Source organism: Typopeltis vanoorti, chromosome 3, assembly GCF_054136105.1.
Source record: "Typopeltis vanoorti isolate ZY-2024b chromosome 3, IOZ_Tvanoo_1.0, whole genome shotgun sequence".
In the NCBI taxonomy this organism is placed as follows: domain Eukaryota; kingdom Metazoa; phylum Arthropoda; class Arachnida; order Uropygi; family Thelyphonidae; genus Typopeltis; species Typopeltis vanoorti.
Window position 1 is genome coordinate 51,156,921 of NC_143551.1, and position 16,379 is coordinate 51,173,299.

The 16,379-nt window shown below is 34.0% G+C and overlaps 1 protein-coding gene across 4 annotated transcripts in view; it reads left to right on the top strand.

Moving 5' to 3' along the window:
* l(2)k01209 (uridine-cytidine kinase-like lethal (2) k01209) overlaps positions 1–16,140 on the top strand; it is a 269,918-nt gene extending 253,778 nt beyond the window's left edge. For all 4 annotated transcript variants that reach the window (XM_090390605.1, XM_090390607.1, XM_090390608.1 and 1 more), the window contains one exon: positions 8,751–16,140. In XM_090390605.1, the coding sequence (XP_090246731.1) occupies positions 8,751–8,791 (41 nt within the window). In that variant the 3' untranslated portion in view covers positions 8,792–16,140. The remainder of the gene's footprint in view (positions 1–8,750) is intronic.
* Positions 16,141–16,379: the final 239 nt, after the last annotated feature.

Below are 16,379 nucleotides of genomic sequence, written 5' to 3' on the forward strand. Positions count from 1 at the left end.
CAATTTAAAGTCATTCAAATCAAATGTAAACAAATTCTTCCTTTCCCAACCCACTACCCATACACGGTACTAATGTACTATAGGTTGACCAACCAACCTCTTGTGTATGGGTCAAACATTAAAAAAAAAAAAAAAAAAAGATTCAAAGACTTTGGGCTTAAAATATCCAATTGGGTCATAAATCAATTTCTTTCTGATGCCACTTGTGTTCATCCCAATTTGTGTGAAGAATTTGACTTAAAAAATGATTTTGAAGCTCAAGTACAATTTCAGCAGCATGAAAGATTCTGGCCAAACATGTAATCAAAGTATGCTCAGCTTTGGCAAGAAATAAAATCACTGCTCATTGCTTTTCATTCTTCATACTTGGACGAGAAAGGATTCAGCTTCATGTTGCAATTGTTAGGTAAGCGGTGAAATAGATTGCAAATAAGTGAAAGAGGAGACTTGAGACTTTTCTTGTTGAACATTGAACCTGATATTGAAAAATTATCAGGATCTAATCAGGCTCAAGGTAGTAATTAATGATTGGCTTATTAAATACTGTAAGTTTACATCTTTTTTGAGTAAAAATGAAATTAAAATAAATTTATATCAGTCGTTAATTTTTAATTAAGTATCAGTTCAAATATGTTGATGGTAATTTAGGTTTGCCTAATAATGTTATAATTATTTACTAAAGAGCCAAAAGGCTTCAGTTTGGTGATGCAAAATTATATAAGTAGATATTAAATCCAGCATTGTTTCAAAGCCGATTATAGAAACTGAAAGTTTTGTAAAAAAAAAAAAAAAAGTTGATCAGCTGGATTTAATATCCACTTATATAATTTTGCATTACCGAACTGAAGCCTTTTGGCTCTTTATTTTGGTAAATACTTTCATGGTAAATACTTACGAAAAATAATACACTTCTCTGACATTTCAAGTTCCTTAGTACTGAATGAGAGATTTTGCTCGCTTAAGATTTCTGCCTGGTCTCTGAGCAGAACTAGTTCGAAACAGCTGTCAGGCCAGTGAAACCTCATCGAAATGGACCGATAAAAGGCAAATATATAGATGCTTGGACAGTGTTTGTCTTCTAAGTGGTCTGCACTAAGGCAACTCGTGAATGCCAGAAACTCTCTAGTCAACATTTTTACGAAACTTTCATAGTATCTACATTCAACATTGAAATAACGCTGGATTTAATATCCACTTTACTTGTATAATATTATAATTATCTTATTGCGTCATTAACCTAGTGTAAAACTGAGCAAGGGACGTCAGGCCATACAAATAGTTGAAATAGAGTGACAGGCAAAAAAAGGTTAAGAACCACTGGTCTAGGCAGATAAACTTTTGCCTTAGTTATGAAAAACAAAAACTTAAGTTGCAAAAGCAGGTGAGCATTCATGTAAATATAAAATCCAAGACTAATAAAAGCTTCATGAAACCATGCACATCCATAAAACATAAATAACTAGCAAAATCCCTACAATTGCAGATTTTGCCAAAACAAGAATATCACTATCCATTTATTATTAACATCTGACATCCATGGAGTCAGAGGACTCATTGCAGGAGGTCTATACTCTCTCATGCCAAAAGTTTATCAAACCATGCCTTGAACTCATTCATAGTTTGTGTACTCACCACACTATTAGGCAGTGCATTCCATCACAAATCACTTTCGATGTAAGGAACGTGCTTCTCACGCCCTCCTTATACAGCTTCCATGATTACCATTTAGTTCTAACCCTGCCTTCCTCTACTCTATGAAACATCTTCTCAACATTAATCTGATAACAATTCCTCACCAACTTGTATGTCTCAGTCATATCTCCTCTTCTATTCACAAGGCTCTGTACATTGCATTCCTTCAATCTCTCCTCATATCTGACATTTCATAGACCCAACACTAACTTAGTAAACCTTCTCCAATACATTTTCATCCCCCTGAAAACCAGGAAACCAAAAATATCTGCATAGTAGTCCATATGTGGCCTGATCAAAGCCTTATACAAGAGAAATATAACCTCTTTGCTTCTGCATATTAAAATTCTCATCATTATTGCCATAATCCATTGAGATGTTCTTACGATTTTAGCCATGTGACCACTAAACTTCAAGCCTCTCTCTATTATCAACCCCAGATCTCACTTCCACCTCCTTCAAAATTTCTCCATAATTGTATACTGTATTTACTTGAATATAATTAGCACATTTTTCCTCAAAATGAACGTGAAAAATCATGATACAAGGATTTTCAGGAAAAAACTAAATTGACATTTATAATTAAATCCTCAGTATTCATTATAATTTTAATTGCTCACATAGTCTTTGCAGCTCAGTTGGTATAGACGAAGCTTGTTTAGTCAGAAAGACTGGTTCAATTCTCATTCAAGATGTGAGGAACTTTTAAATAGTCTCTTTCAACTAAAGGAAAGTCGGGCTCATATGGAGGTAGAGGGTTTTTTCACCCAGAAATTTGGGTATTTTATTCCTTCAGAATAGGCAAACTGGCCCTATGAACACATACAAATTTACAGTCATGAAATACATATACTTAATCCCTCATTAAGTGGGCTCAACCAGTCTTAACAGACAGGGAGAAAGTGTGGGGAGGGAACCCTATACAAATGAATAAATTTCTGACATTTATAAAATGAATATATTTAAATTTTATTTATCAACATTATTTATATGATTGGCTGCTCACCATCACTCGATATATTTGAATCTTTAGCAACAATATTTCTGTAATTAAATTAAAAATTTGTTAAAGGAATGTTCAGCTGAATTGACTAGGCCTTTCACACATTTGTATAACTCGATCTCAGCTCAGGAATGGAAGGAATGTAATATAGTTCCATTTCACAAGGGTGGTACATAAACTGATGTGTCTTAATTACCGACCTATTAGTATTTCTGGTGTGGTAGTGAAGATTTTAGAGAAGTTAGTAAGAACGCGTATACAGAAATGGGTAGACAATCATTCTATACTCTGCAGGGAACAGCATAGGTTTACTAAAGGCAGGTCATGTTTTAGCAATTTGCTCATATTTTATAACAATGTTACGGCCGAGTTGGATAAAGGAAATGGATACACTATGATAATGTTGGATGTTTCTAAGGCATTTGATAGGATACCATGCGATAGGTTGTTGCGTAAACTGGAAAATATGGTACTGGAACATAATCTATTGACTTGGATCAGGAGATGGTTAACAGACAGATATCAAAAAGTGGTATACAGTAGGTGTAAATCTACCAGATTTAAGGTAACCAGTGGTGTACCTCAGGGTTCAGTCCTTGAGCCATTATTCTTCAATCTATACATTAATGACTTCAAGCAGGGTCTATCATCAGATTTGCAATTGTTTGCTGATGATGTGAAGATAGGCAGGGCAATCAGGGATGCTACTGATATTCAGCAATTACAAAATGATTTGAATTGACTGGAAATCTAGGCAAACGAAAATGGCTCTCAGTTTAATGTTATAAGTGTAAAGTTATGCACTTTGGCGTGATTAGAGATCCAGCAGCATATTATATTAGTGGGGTTATGCTACAAGAAACTGAAAAAGCAAGGGATCTTGGTGTATTGGTGGATAAGAATTTAATGTTCAAAAGTCACATAGCAAAAGTTGCAAATACAACTCGGGATAATCTTGACATGTAAGGATAAAGAAGTAATTTTGCCTCTTTATAAGGCTTTGATAAGACCACACTTGGATTACTGTGTGCAGATTTGGTCTCCCAGGTTTCAAGGGGATAAAGAAGCTGTGGAAAGGGTGCAAAGAAGAGGTACAAAGATTACATCCGGATTATGGGATTGATTATGAGGACAGATTGCAAGTATGTGGATTACAGACTGGTTAACAGGAGAAAGAGCGGTGATATGATAGAGGTCTATAAACTTTTGAATGAGTGTTATAGCATTTCAAATGATGAAATTTTTCGTTATATGGAAGGTGGGGAGAGAACACAGGGGCATCCATGGAAGTTAAGGTTGTTCTCTGTCAAGAAAGGAGTAAGAGCTAGGTTTTTCTCCCAGAGAGCAGTGAGTGAGTGGAATAATTTGCCCTTAGGGGAAGTGAGTGCATCTAGTGTAAATGAATTTAAGGGAAGGTATGGTGGTTGGGTAATTTACAGCCTCCCTCGATGAGTCCTTGACTCATCTGAGACCCTGGAGGTCTCAGATAATAATAATTATTACTTATCCTTGAATTATTTCAGAATCATATATAATCAGATCACCATGATTTACAAAAAACTGAAAATAGGTATGACTTTAAATTAAAGATGCCAAGAAATTATATTGGATTCATCCTTTATCCAAGTGTAAGCAAACAAAGTTTGTGTATGAAGTCACTTCATGACTGAGCTACTTGTATGTAGAGCCTAATGACTTCACACCAATTGCCTTAGTATTTCTAGCAAAATCATGTCCCAAGAGCTATCAAAATTCAGTTGCACAACGGTTCTAAAGATGGTCTCTTAATCTTCCCTGCTGGAGTCAGGTCATAGCCGCTGGCTTCCCTCCACTCCGTGTAGAATTTTTGTACGTAGTCCTTAAATGCTTTGTTGAATCATACATCTGTAGACAAGGTGTAAGACCACCGAGAATAACGGCCATATCAGTCTTCATATCCAAAAGTTTTTTTTACTATTTCTGCCATAACAACATTCACTATCTATTTCTTAAAGTTTTAAACGTTTTTTGTGTGTGAGTATACACAAAACTTTTTCATTTCTTTTTTCATAAAGTAAAATCAGGGAGGTGCGAGACCCCAACGTTGCCTATCAAATATCAAGGACTTGCAATTTGCAATATTAAATTGATAGCTCCACTTATTTGCCCACTTACATAGTCATTCAGATCCTCCTGCTTGTCCACGTCTGTTCTACTTTACATCATCGGCAAACCACTGCACATTTCCAGTTAAGCCAATTTCAGTGTCATTAATGTACAAGTTAAACATTAATGATCCCAAAACAGATCCCTGTGGCACTGCACTAGTGACCTTTCTTTTTTGTGAAAGCACTCCTCCATATACAACCTGCTGATACCTGTGAGACAGCCAATCAACTAACCAACTTATTAGTCTGTTATCTGATCCCATCTGTTTCATTTGTTACTAGTTTGTCATGTGGCTGCCAAAGCTGATCAAAGGCCTTTGAAAATTCCAAGTATATCACCATATATGAATCTCCTTTATCAAGTGAATTTGTCATCTTGTTGAAACATGACCTTCTCTTCCCCCCCCCCCCAACAAACCCATGCTGACCATCATAAAGAACACTGTTATTATCAACTCACTTGAATCCTAGTTCTCACCAACTTCTCTAATAGCTTAACAACCCCCTTAGACACACAGATTGGCCTATAATTGCCTTAGTCTTTATTAAAATTATTCCACTTCACAAAGGGAAGTGGAATAATTTTTCCTACCTTCCATTCCTTTGATTCACCCTGTTTCAAGACTCATTAATTAGTTGTGCTTAAGGTGCAATTAATTCCATAGAGGATTTCCTCAAGATATGGCAATATGCTGTCAAATCTTATTGCCTTATTAATATCAAGTTTACTTAGTTCCTTATATATTTTCTTCTGATTCACCATCTGTCCCTCTGCCACACACTCTACACTCCAGCTTCTTTGCTGTTGCCTTCACAAAGATGAAATATAATGATAAACAAATGACATGTATGACAAACGGCCCTCCTAGATGAGTCTGACTCCATGGAGTCTTAGGATAATAATTCTTGTTTGCTATTTTTTGCTACTTCTTTCTGTTATTAAATTTTTGTAATTTCACATAATGATAAATTATGATATGCATTTGCCATATATTATATCTGATTCAAAATCTTCCTTTCATGAATCCAATTTTGTGTTTTCTTTGTTTCCATTAATCTTGGAAATAATTCTAAATCAATAATACTTGCCAAGAAATGTGTTTAATCCTTCATCCAAGTGTAAGCAAACTTAGTTTGTGCATGAAGTATCTTCACAACTAGACTGCTTGTATATAAAAGCTGACTTCACATCAATTACATCAGTATCCTATAATGCAAAGTTCACATCCTGAAAGGATGTATTTATATTGCTCTGCATTACTCGAAGGATCACTACTCAAACTGTTTTTGACCTTTATTGCAATCTCATCATTAGGAGCCATACAAATTGACTACATTTTGACTAGAAGAAAATATCTTAAGGTTGTGACAAATTGTAAAGTAATTCCAACAGATCAAGTGGCACAGCAACACCAATTGCTGTGTGCAGACTTTAAAATAAGATTGAAGATAAGAACCCCTGGAAGCCATGGGATGAAAACAATTAAGTGGTTTCGCTTAAAAGAAGAGCGTGTGAGGAATCGTTTTAGGGAGGATTTCAGATGGACTGGAAAGTGTACAAGATTGGTGGAAACATAATTCAAAGGTAATCCTGAGCAGTGCAATAGAGGTGCTTGGTGAGACATCTGGAAAGATTAGAGAGCAGAAGGAGGGTTGGTGGTGGAATAATAATGTACAAGTGGCAGTGACAGCTAAGAGGAAGGCAAAGCAGAAGTGGGATGAGTCAGGAGTGAAAGAAGAGGACCGAGAGAGAGAAAGCTGTGGCACAGGCGAAGGCCATGGCATATCAAGATCTGTATGATCAATTAGAAATAAATACAGATGGAGAATATACTTGAGGGACTTTTGAATGAGGAAAATGCAAGTACTTGCAAAGAAGATGGACAGCCTTCTGAGGGGATGGTGCAGGACATCAGTAGAGTGGAAGTCGGAGGCCATGAAGAGGATGAGGAATGGAAAATCAGTGGGCCCTGACAGAATTCCAGTGGAGGCATGGAAGGCACTGGGGGAAGAGGGATTGACCTGCTGTGGAACCTGTTCATGAAAGTTTGCCAGCAGGAAAATATACCCGAGGAATGGAGGGAGAGTACTCGTCCCCATCTACAAGGGTAAAGGGGAAGCACAAGACTGTAAAAATTACAGAGGAATAAAGTTGATGTCCCACACAATGAAAATCCTAGAAAGGATTCTTTATGGTAGATTGAGGAAGGAGGTGGAGATTGCAAAGGAACAATTTGGCTTCATGCCTGGTAGATCAACAACAGATGCTATCTTTGGGTTATGGCAGATGATGGAAAAGTTTCTAGAGAAACAACGGGAGCTACATCTGGCATTTATTGATCTGGAGAAAGCATACAATAGAGAGCCAAGGCAAGAAGTCTGGAGGTGTCTGAGGGAGAAGAAAGTTCTGGAGAAATATGTCAGGTTGGTGCAGGAAATGTATGAAGACAAGTGTTCGGACCTGTCTGGGACAGACAAAGTTTTCAAGTAACAGTTGGCTTGCATCAAGGGTCAGCATTAAGTCCGTTTCTGTTTAATATTGTGATGGAGGTGGTGACGGAGGAGGTGAGAGAAGATGCACCTTGGACAATGTTGTATGCAGATGACATCTTGCTGTGTGCAGATTCAAGAGAAGAAGCGGGAACTAAACTGGAAAGATGGAGAAAAGTACTGGAAGAGAGGTATGAGACTGAGCAGAAGTAAGACAGTATATGTGTTGCACAGTGGGTGGTGGACAGGAGACAGATCTGGAGCTGGAAGGAAATGTCATCAGGAAGGTGAGGGACTTTAGATACTTAAGTTCAACAGTGGAAGAAGATGGAGGAGCTGAGAAGGAAGTGGGATGCAGGTTACAAGCGGGCGGGATGAACTGGAGGGAGATGGCTGGAGTATTATGTGATAAAAGGGTGCCGATCAATCTGAAAGGCAAATGTATAGGACAGTAGTGAGGCCAGCTATGACGTATGCTATAGAAACTGTGGCCTTGAGGAAAAATAACATCAGCAGAATGGAAGTAGCAGAGATGAGAATGCTTAGGTGGATGTGCGGTGTGACCTGAAAGGATAGTCTGAGAAATGACTATGTGAGGGGAATAGTGAAAGTTACAAACTCAGGAGCGAAGATACAGGAGGCAAGGTTGAGATGGTTTGGTCATGTGATGAGGAGGGAGGATGAATATGTGGGAAGAAAGGTCATGCAGATGGATGTGCAAGGAAGGAGGAAGCGTGGGAAGCAAAAGAAGAGATGGAGGGAGCTGGTAGAAGAGAACTTAAGGATGAACTTGGATGTGGTGATAGCCCAAGACAGGAGGATGTGGAGGAGACTCATCATCAACAGTGACCCCACTTAAGTGGGAGAAGCAGAAGAAGATCATTAGGAGCTATACCCAGAAAAATACTAAGGTTGAGTTAATGCACAACTCATTTTTCATATACAAGTAAATACTTACAAAGTAAATTATACTTGACCAGAAATTATATTCTTATCTAATCCTTTATTGGTAAAAAGTGTAATCAACTTATTAAAATATTCTGGCTCTCTGATGCAGAGTATTTAAATGTTAATGTGGTATGAGATACTGAGGCAAATTGTGTGAAGTCAACTGCCTCCATATACAAGAACCTAGTCATGAAGATACTTCATGCACAAACTTTGTTTGCTTACACTTGAGTAAAGGATTAGACAAGAATATAATTTCTTGTCAAGTATACTTCGTAACTAAGTGAAAAAAAAAACTTTCTACAACAACTTTCTCCAAAGTTGCTAGAGTTTAGAATTTGCATAACTTGGTGTTACTGTGATAAGTTTGTAATCAAATATTTTTATAACATACTTATTCAAATATTTTTTTTATATATAAGAGAAAATTGTACATTATTTCATTCTTATATTTACTCTTCTTTTTATAGGTAATTTTGGAGATAGATACTTTGGTACTGAAGCCTTGTAGAACTAAACTTCTCCTTCTGCCATACAGAGAGCTCCCAAGATATTTTTAACCTTTATATTTGGTTATGTAGATAGTAAGACCACTGTTTTTTGGTGGCAAAACCAAAGTTTATCTATATAAGGATTTATATTAAACAGATGAGAATTTTATCTATGTGATGAATAAAACTGTACAGTACAAATAAGTTGTGAAAACTTGATGTGGTAATAATTGATAGAAAATTTATAAGTGATTGGTATATGCCATGACTTGGTTTCAAGACTGAATTTAGAAAATAGTCAGTCAGATTCTTGGAATTATTGCAAGTCATATTAGGTAAGTGCACTATAACAATAAATGGAGCCAGTTATTCCTCTGATCTTATTTTGAATTAGTGTGTATATGTTATGGGCCAAGTGACTAATAGGTCGTTATTCATAATGCCTGGCCATTATAAATAATGATGGAAATGGCTACACAGCCTGATAAATATTAATTTATTAAATTGACCAGATGTTATGAATAAAACTACATTTCTTTAGTCAATTTGATTTTCAAAAAAAAAAAACTAATCTTAATTATGGTCATCTCTCTTGTAATATTTTTATATTTTGTACTTAATTCTTTTTTCTATGTGGTTTCTGCCACCATGGCCAATAGCGATATGGGCATCGTGCAATATCTGAAATATTTCTTCAGTGTGAACGCAATATTTAATCAAATTGCTATATGCATATTACAATACCTGTATATGATGTTTATATGTTATGGACCAAGTCACTTTGGTTTTTGACTCACTTTTTCTATCATTGTCAAATACACTAATTTTGTAAAAATTTGAGTGACCTGGGCAAAGTTCTTTCGTCTCCCGACAAAAAGAAATCCGAAGAATCTCTCCTCCCCGAACCCTTACCACTTCTAATACTGTGAAAAAGATATCATTATCACGTTGCCTGACCATATGACAGCAGTATTCATATTGACCCCATCAATGTGATAAATTATGATAAACAACGCAAAATTTATTACAGTGCCCGATTTTGTTTGTCATTATTCATAATAGCTGGACATTATAATGCCCATATTAATCATTTAGTTCAGAACACACACAATACTTCTTTAAAAAGTATCAGAGAGGGGACTATTGATATTTAGTGTCAAGTGCATTTGCTTTCTTAATGACTTATCCAGTAATTACAAGAATGACAGTTTTAAATCGATGCTGGGTCCAGGATCAATACCTTGTAAACAGTTACTTTAGTGTTATCTAGTCTATAAACAAATGATCTCTTTTGCACTCTCTGTGTTAGAGTTCATATGTAATTTCTTGAACTTTTTATGCTACCATTTCATCTTTCTAATAATGTAAATCCAAAATATTTATTATGGGTTTCTTAATTCTGAAGAAACATGTATTGCACTTAATATTTATTTATCATTAGATTCATATCATAGATATACCTGAACCTCAGTTATGTAAATAACAAACAGAACAAAGTTGAATTTAAAGGAATAATTTTGCAAAGATTTTATACGGAACTTTTTATTTTATTTTTTTCTGATTTTCATATAGTGAAATTGAAAAATACTTCAGCTGATTGCAGTGAACAAGTCATTTCACTTTTATTCAGGGTAACCTTTTTTAAAGAATAAGGTACTATATTATTATTGACACTGCATTCTTCATTTTGTTTTGTGGTTTATATATTAAAAATTAATGGAAACCACTCAATTATTGCCAGCCTGGTTGGCTAGGTATATAGTATACATAACTTTTCATGAGTAGGATTCACATTTAAAAAAAAAAAATTACGTTTCCCCTTTACTTAACTACTTGTCAATGTGATCTTTGGCTGAGATTCCTTAAGTAGTGTCATATTAGATTTCTTTGTATGAGTTGGAGGAGGCCGTCAAAGTGGAATTAAGAAAAATTACTTATTTAAACTGGGAGAAGACTTTTGTTTGTTATGAAGGATGTTTTAATAATGAAAATTCTCGTATAATAATAAGTTAAAGCAGGCAATGTAAATATGTTCTTTCTCTTTGACAAATTGAGACAAGCTTATAGCTTTGCTCTTACAGACAACAAATTCTCATTTATACACACACACACTACAGGTAGCAGTGAGGTCGAAATCTCATTGCTATTTCCAGCATATTACTGCTTGAAGTATTACATTCTGTTGTAACAATAAAGACTGCTTCATAACTAAATCATTCCCATGGTTATAACTACGTTGTTCCTAATGATTCCTTTTGCAGTGCTTAGATAACTAGACACAAAAACAACAACAGATATGAACATCAGTCCCAGCTTTATACCTTCACAAACATACTCTGGTTATATGTGGCATGGCACATATACTGCACCTGAAGAGCATACAGCAATGGACCAAAACAATACGATGGGAATGGCTAGTTTATATCATGGAATGCAGCTATCCTTATCAGTTACATGTTAATGGGTTACTACAGAGTATAAATTACCATAGTGAAGGTTAATTAATGACTTGTTATTAATATTAATTTGTTTTGGATATTAGAAAAAAAGTGAGAAATTAAAGCATGGATGATGCTAAATTTCATATTGAATTTGAAAATGGTACCAAAAAAATATAAGTAGAAATGATGTCAAGATGTGGTAAAATGGCACAATTTGAAACAAATGAAGAGGATAAAGGACAATAAATCTATTTCAGACAGTCTGATTATGTTTATCTATCTCACAAGACAAGATATATGCATGAGATAGATACTCCCCCCCCCATCTAAATTTAAAGAAATCAGCATACCCTACAATATTCTATTTTATTTTTAACTCCTCTATATGTACTAATGTTGATGTGTTCCCAAAGCATAGGAAATCATTCATACACTGCTTATAAATGATCACAAAGTAATAGAATGTACAAAATATCTCCTTCATATATTCTCAACTAATCAATATAATCATTGCAGGTGGGCAATTTCTTTAATGATCCCATTAATAAACAGGATTTAGGACTTCCAATGGTTGCAAAAATTGAGTGGTGAAACTTAATCTTTTCTTACACATATGAAATTGCAATTTCTATTCCCCGGCATGGTATATAGGTTGATGTCTATGTATTGGCAACAATGATGTCATAAAAAAATTAATGCATATTTTAAATGCTTTAGTCATATGTTACACTTGTTAAATACAAAGAAAATATTTAATGTTTTAAATTTAACCTTAACCAGATCTGATTACCATGTTAATGCTGAAGTATCACAAACTAAAGTATGTTAAAGAAATTACTTGCATTTTTAACACCCTCCATATAAAAAAAAAAAGTCGGTCATGTTAACAAAATTTATTAATGCCTATAAATACTCATCTAGCCTTTATCCAAGAAATTATAACTCTGGGATGTCTTCAGTGGTAACCTCCATAACTAATACTTTGCTATCCAGTCTTCCCAAAACCACGTTTCCTCTTCCCAAAACATCTGCAAATCTATCATATATATATTCAAATTGTCTTCACTACTACTGATAAACTACAAAAGTTATTAAAAACAAAATCGTAATAATGCATCCAGCATATTATGGCACAGCATATGTCAACACTGTTGTTGATTCTGGATACTCTGGTTTTTCAAATGAGGTTTGAACCAAGGTCTTTTCAACCAAAGGACATTATCAGTAATGACTGAGCTAATGGAAGCTGCCATTAAAATTTGTTGAATGCTGTTTTGGGATGTTTCAGTGAATTTCCCTCATTCCATATTAATTCAACTAGCTCTGCATAGTACTGACTTTGCTCATTCTGTTACTTATCTATTTCTGTATTATGTATTTTAACATATTCACTGAAAGTTGTCCAAATAGTTAAAATGTTCTGCAGATTCTCTATAAATTCTAGTTCTCCATTAAAAATGCAGTTGATGTTTTTTGTCTTGTTGCTTGTTATAACAAATTCGTTATAGCAATTATTCAAATTAGCTAGTTCGGAAGACTTATGCTGGATTTAAGACTAAACATAGTCTGTTTAACAGGAGCATTTAACATCTCTGATTTTGATATTAAGTTTAATGCTTTCTTTCATAATGTGATCCATATAGATAATGATTAGTATAATAAAGATGGTGCGCATTCTTGTTTTATACTTAAATTCACATGAAATCATCTCTGTGCATCTTAAATATAAGATGTAGCTTACTTCATTTCTCAATTATATAATTTTGAACAGCTTTTCTCATGGGACTTTATTATATACCCTTTTCTGATCTAAAAAGTAAGATGTCCTAGTTATTCTTATCTATAATATGCGACTCCCACCCATGAAGGGTTGTATACTTCTAGTATGTTAATTCCTAAGGTGAGCTAAGGATTTTTTTGTTACAATCCCTGCATAATCTAGTAAATGACAGTGGAAAATGAACTGCCTAGTATGAGACCAATCATAAACATTACCCGTAATGGAATTTGAATCCACAACTTCAATGCTTATGTTGGTTGGAGAGCAGATACATTATTAACCAAGACCAGTGATTTATTCCTATGATTTGACTTGAAAGCTGGTTCTGACAATCATTCCTGTTTGTCCTGAATCCAACATGCTCTTCCCCAGTTTCAAATTTCAATTTGTCTTGGAATATTTATGAAGCATGCTTTCATAAATCCTACCTAGAACAGAAAAGTTCTAATTTATACATTGTTTCATTTCCTATTTCACAGATAAGTAGTAACAGCCCTACTCTGATATTTGAGCATTTCTGGTTGAATATCATCTATTCCAACTGCATTTCAGGTTGGCTTTCCTATGGCATTATATATCTTTAATATAAAGTATATTTTGAAATAATTATCCCAGAATTCTTTCTCTTCTGTTTTTTTTTTTTTTTTTTTTTTTTGTCACATCAATTCTCATTTCCCTTTTACAGCATTTTTCCCCCTCCATTCTACTGGTCTGTTGTAGTTGGTGGAGACAGAGTTGTGGAGTAGGTGCCCTCCCTCGATGAGTCTTTGGACTCCCTGGAGATGTCATATAATAATAATACTTAAGATTTTTTTTTTTTCCCCCAATGGTCTCAGGCACATTTTGCTGCCTTCATTAAGTTTTATATTTATACCAAAGGCTTTAATTGTGACTTGTTTACTACCTACATTTCCTAAATAAAAACAAACTTATGTAATAAAAATTTATATAATTTAACTGGATAAATATGGAATCATATTTATCCAGCTGTTGCATTACTTTTATCATCTTTCCACCACTCATATGTTACATGTAAGTCATAGTCCTGGATAGAGCTGTCAGGGCTATGCCTAATCAGTTTGAAAAGGGAATGATTATATTTTTTAGTTATGACTGAAGAGAAATGTTATCAAATCTCAATATAGTAAATGTGAATTATAACAAAGTCAACTAGAATTTCATAGGCACAGCTGTTAAAGGAAATTTACTATAGCAAATTATCTACTAAACAATATTCCTATGGTCCTATAAGTAGGCTATAGTGAGAATCAACCAAATCTTGGCTGTAATGCTAAGATCTTATGCTACGTCTAACATTTTTTAGAACAGTGTATACATCAATCAGATCACACTGATAACATTCAACATAGCTGAGAGAGAGAAGTTTAAGGAAATTGTATACATGAAATTTTAATGGTCTTCAAAGGAAAAGAGGCATTGACATAATTTTGAAATTGTATTGTTTTCTATTGTATTTTTTCCCTACTGGCAAAAACGTTTCTAACCTTTCCTATTATGAATTTTCATTATTTAAATTAAGGGGATATTAAATCCCATATGAATTTTCATATTGTTTTCTGGAAACTAGAATGGGTTTATGTTCATTGCATGTATCGCTAGTTTAGAATGGTTGAGTAACGTTATGTGCCAATGTGAAATAAGCATAATCTTTATTGATCTAGTTCAACATGGTATATAAAACACATTTCTTAGTTTTTATTTATTATAGGTACTATTGTTTCATTCTGGAAATCATGTATAAATTGTAAAAGACTGGTTAATGTGTTTATTCAATTTCAACAGTTCTGCCAAATTTGGAAGGATTATCTGTAGAAATGTTTTATACATTTATAAGCTCTGTAATTAGTGAAAATTATATGTATGCGGTAGTTTATGCTAAGGTAATATATTTGATATTGTATTATAGTATTCTCCCCTTATCTATGGGGGATATGTTCCAAGACTCTCAGGTGTATACCTGAAACCACAAATAGTACTAAATCACACACACACATATATATATATAGGATTTTTTTTTTTAACTATACATAACCTATCTATGATCAAGTTTAATTTATAAATTAGGCACAGTAATAGATTAACTAACTAATAATAAAATAGAACAATGATGATACACTGTAATAAATTATGTGAATGGAATCTTAGCAACCTCAGCATACCATTTCCCTTTCCTCAGGAAGTCGAACTTTCACCTAAAAGGAAGCACTTTACGGCTTCTTTTTGGCATATCCTAATTGTTAGCTTCGTTCTGTATTAAGTAAAATAAGGGTTACTTGAACATAAGCACTGTGATAGTGCATATGTCGATCTGATAACCAAGATGATTACTAAGTGACTAACAGGCAGGTAATGTATCTAGTACAGCATGGATATGCTGGACAATGGGAGATGATTCAGATTCACATCCTGGGCAAGACAGTAGGAGATTATCATGCTGCTCAAAATGGCATGCAATTTAAAACTTATGAATTATTTCTGGAGTTTGCCATTTATATCTCTGAACTGGAGGTAACTGAAACCATGGAAAGCAAACCCACAGATAAGGGGACTACTGTATTTAAAAACTATTTATAAATAATATTGAGAATTCCATTAAATTTCAAACTACTAATTGTTCTGTGAATCACCTTTACAAGACTTAAAACTGAAGATTTTTTTCTGTTCAGTTTTTTTGAGTGAAGAAAGCTAGGAAAGCAGTTCAGGCATTCCAAATTTGCAAAAATATTTTTATTTTTTTAAATATAGATTGTAATATTGTGTGTTCATGGTTAATGATCTAATTCATGTAAAAGCTTCTTAAAATTAATCCAGTTAAAGCTATAATCTATTTTGTAATACTTTCCATGCATTCTAAAAATGATCTCTGAAAAAAACCATTCCCTTACTACACCTAGTCAAGGTTTCATACACATGCATTCAGAATAGTATTATGTTTCTTGACTGAATTGCCTTGTAGATTTTATTATATTTAATACTAAGTTGATGTAATAAATTTGTTATGATTCTGATTGTTTTTTTCTTATCAAGAATATATATTTAGAAACTGCATTTTCTCCATCTCTATACTTAAATATAAGCAGGTTGTCACCATAATAATCTGTAAATAAAATTTTATACCATCTTGTCTGACATTTCTGGTGTTATAGAAATGTTTTATTTAATTTGCAGTTATTTCAGTATGGTTAAAATTGGTCTTCATTTAGAATGAATTGTAGATTTGAAAGAACATACACACAAATAGTTTGAAATCAAATAGTGTAGACAAACTAAATGCCCATTATCAGTGATGTGATAGACAAATTCAAAAGAAAGTAGAAAATACGATGTTAGCTTTCACGTTCATAGTAAGTGGTGCATGATGGAAGG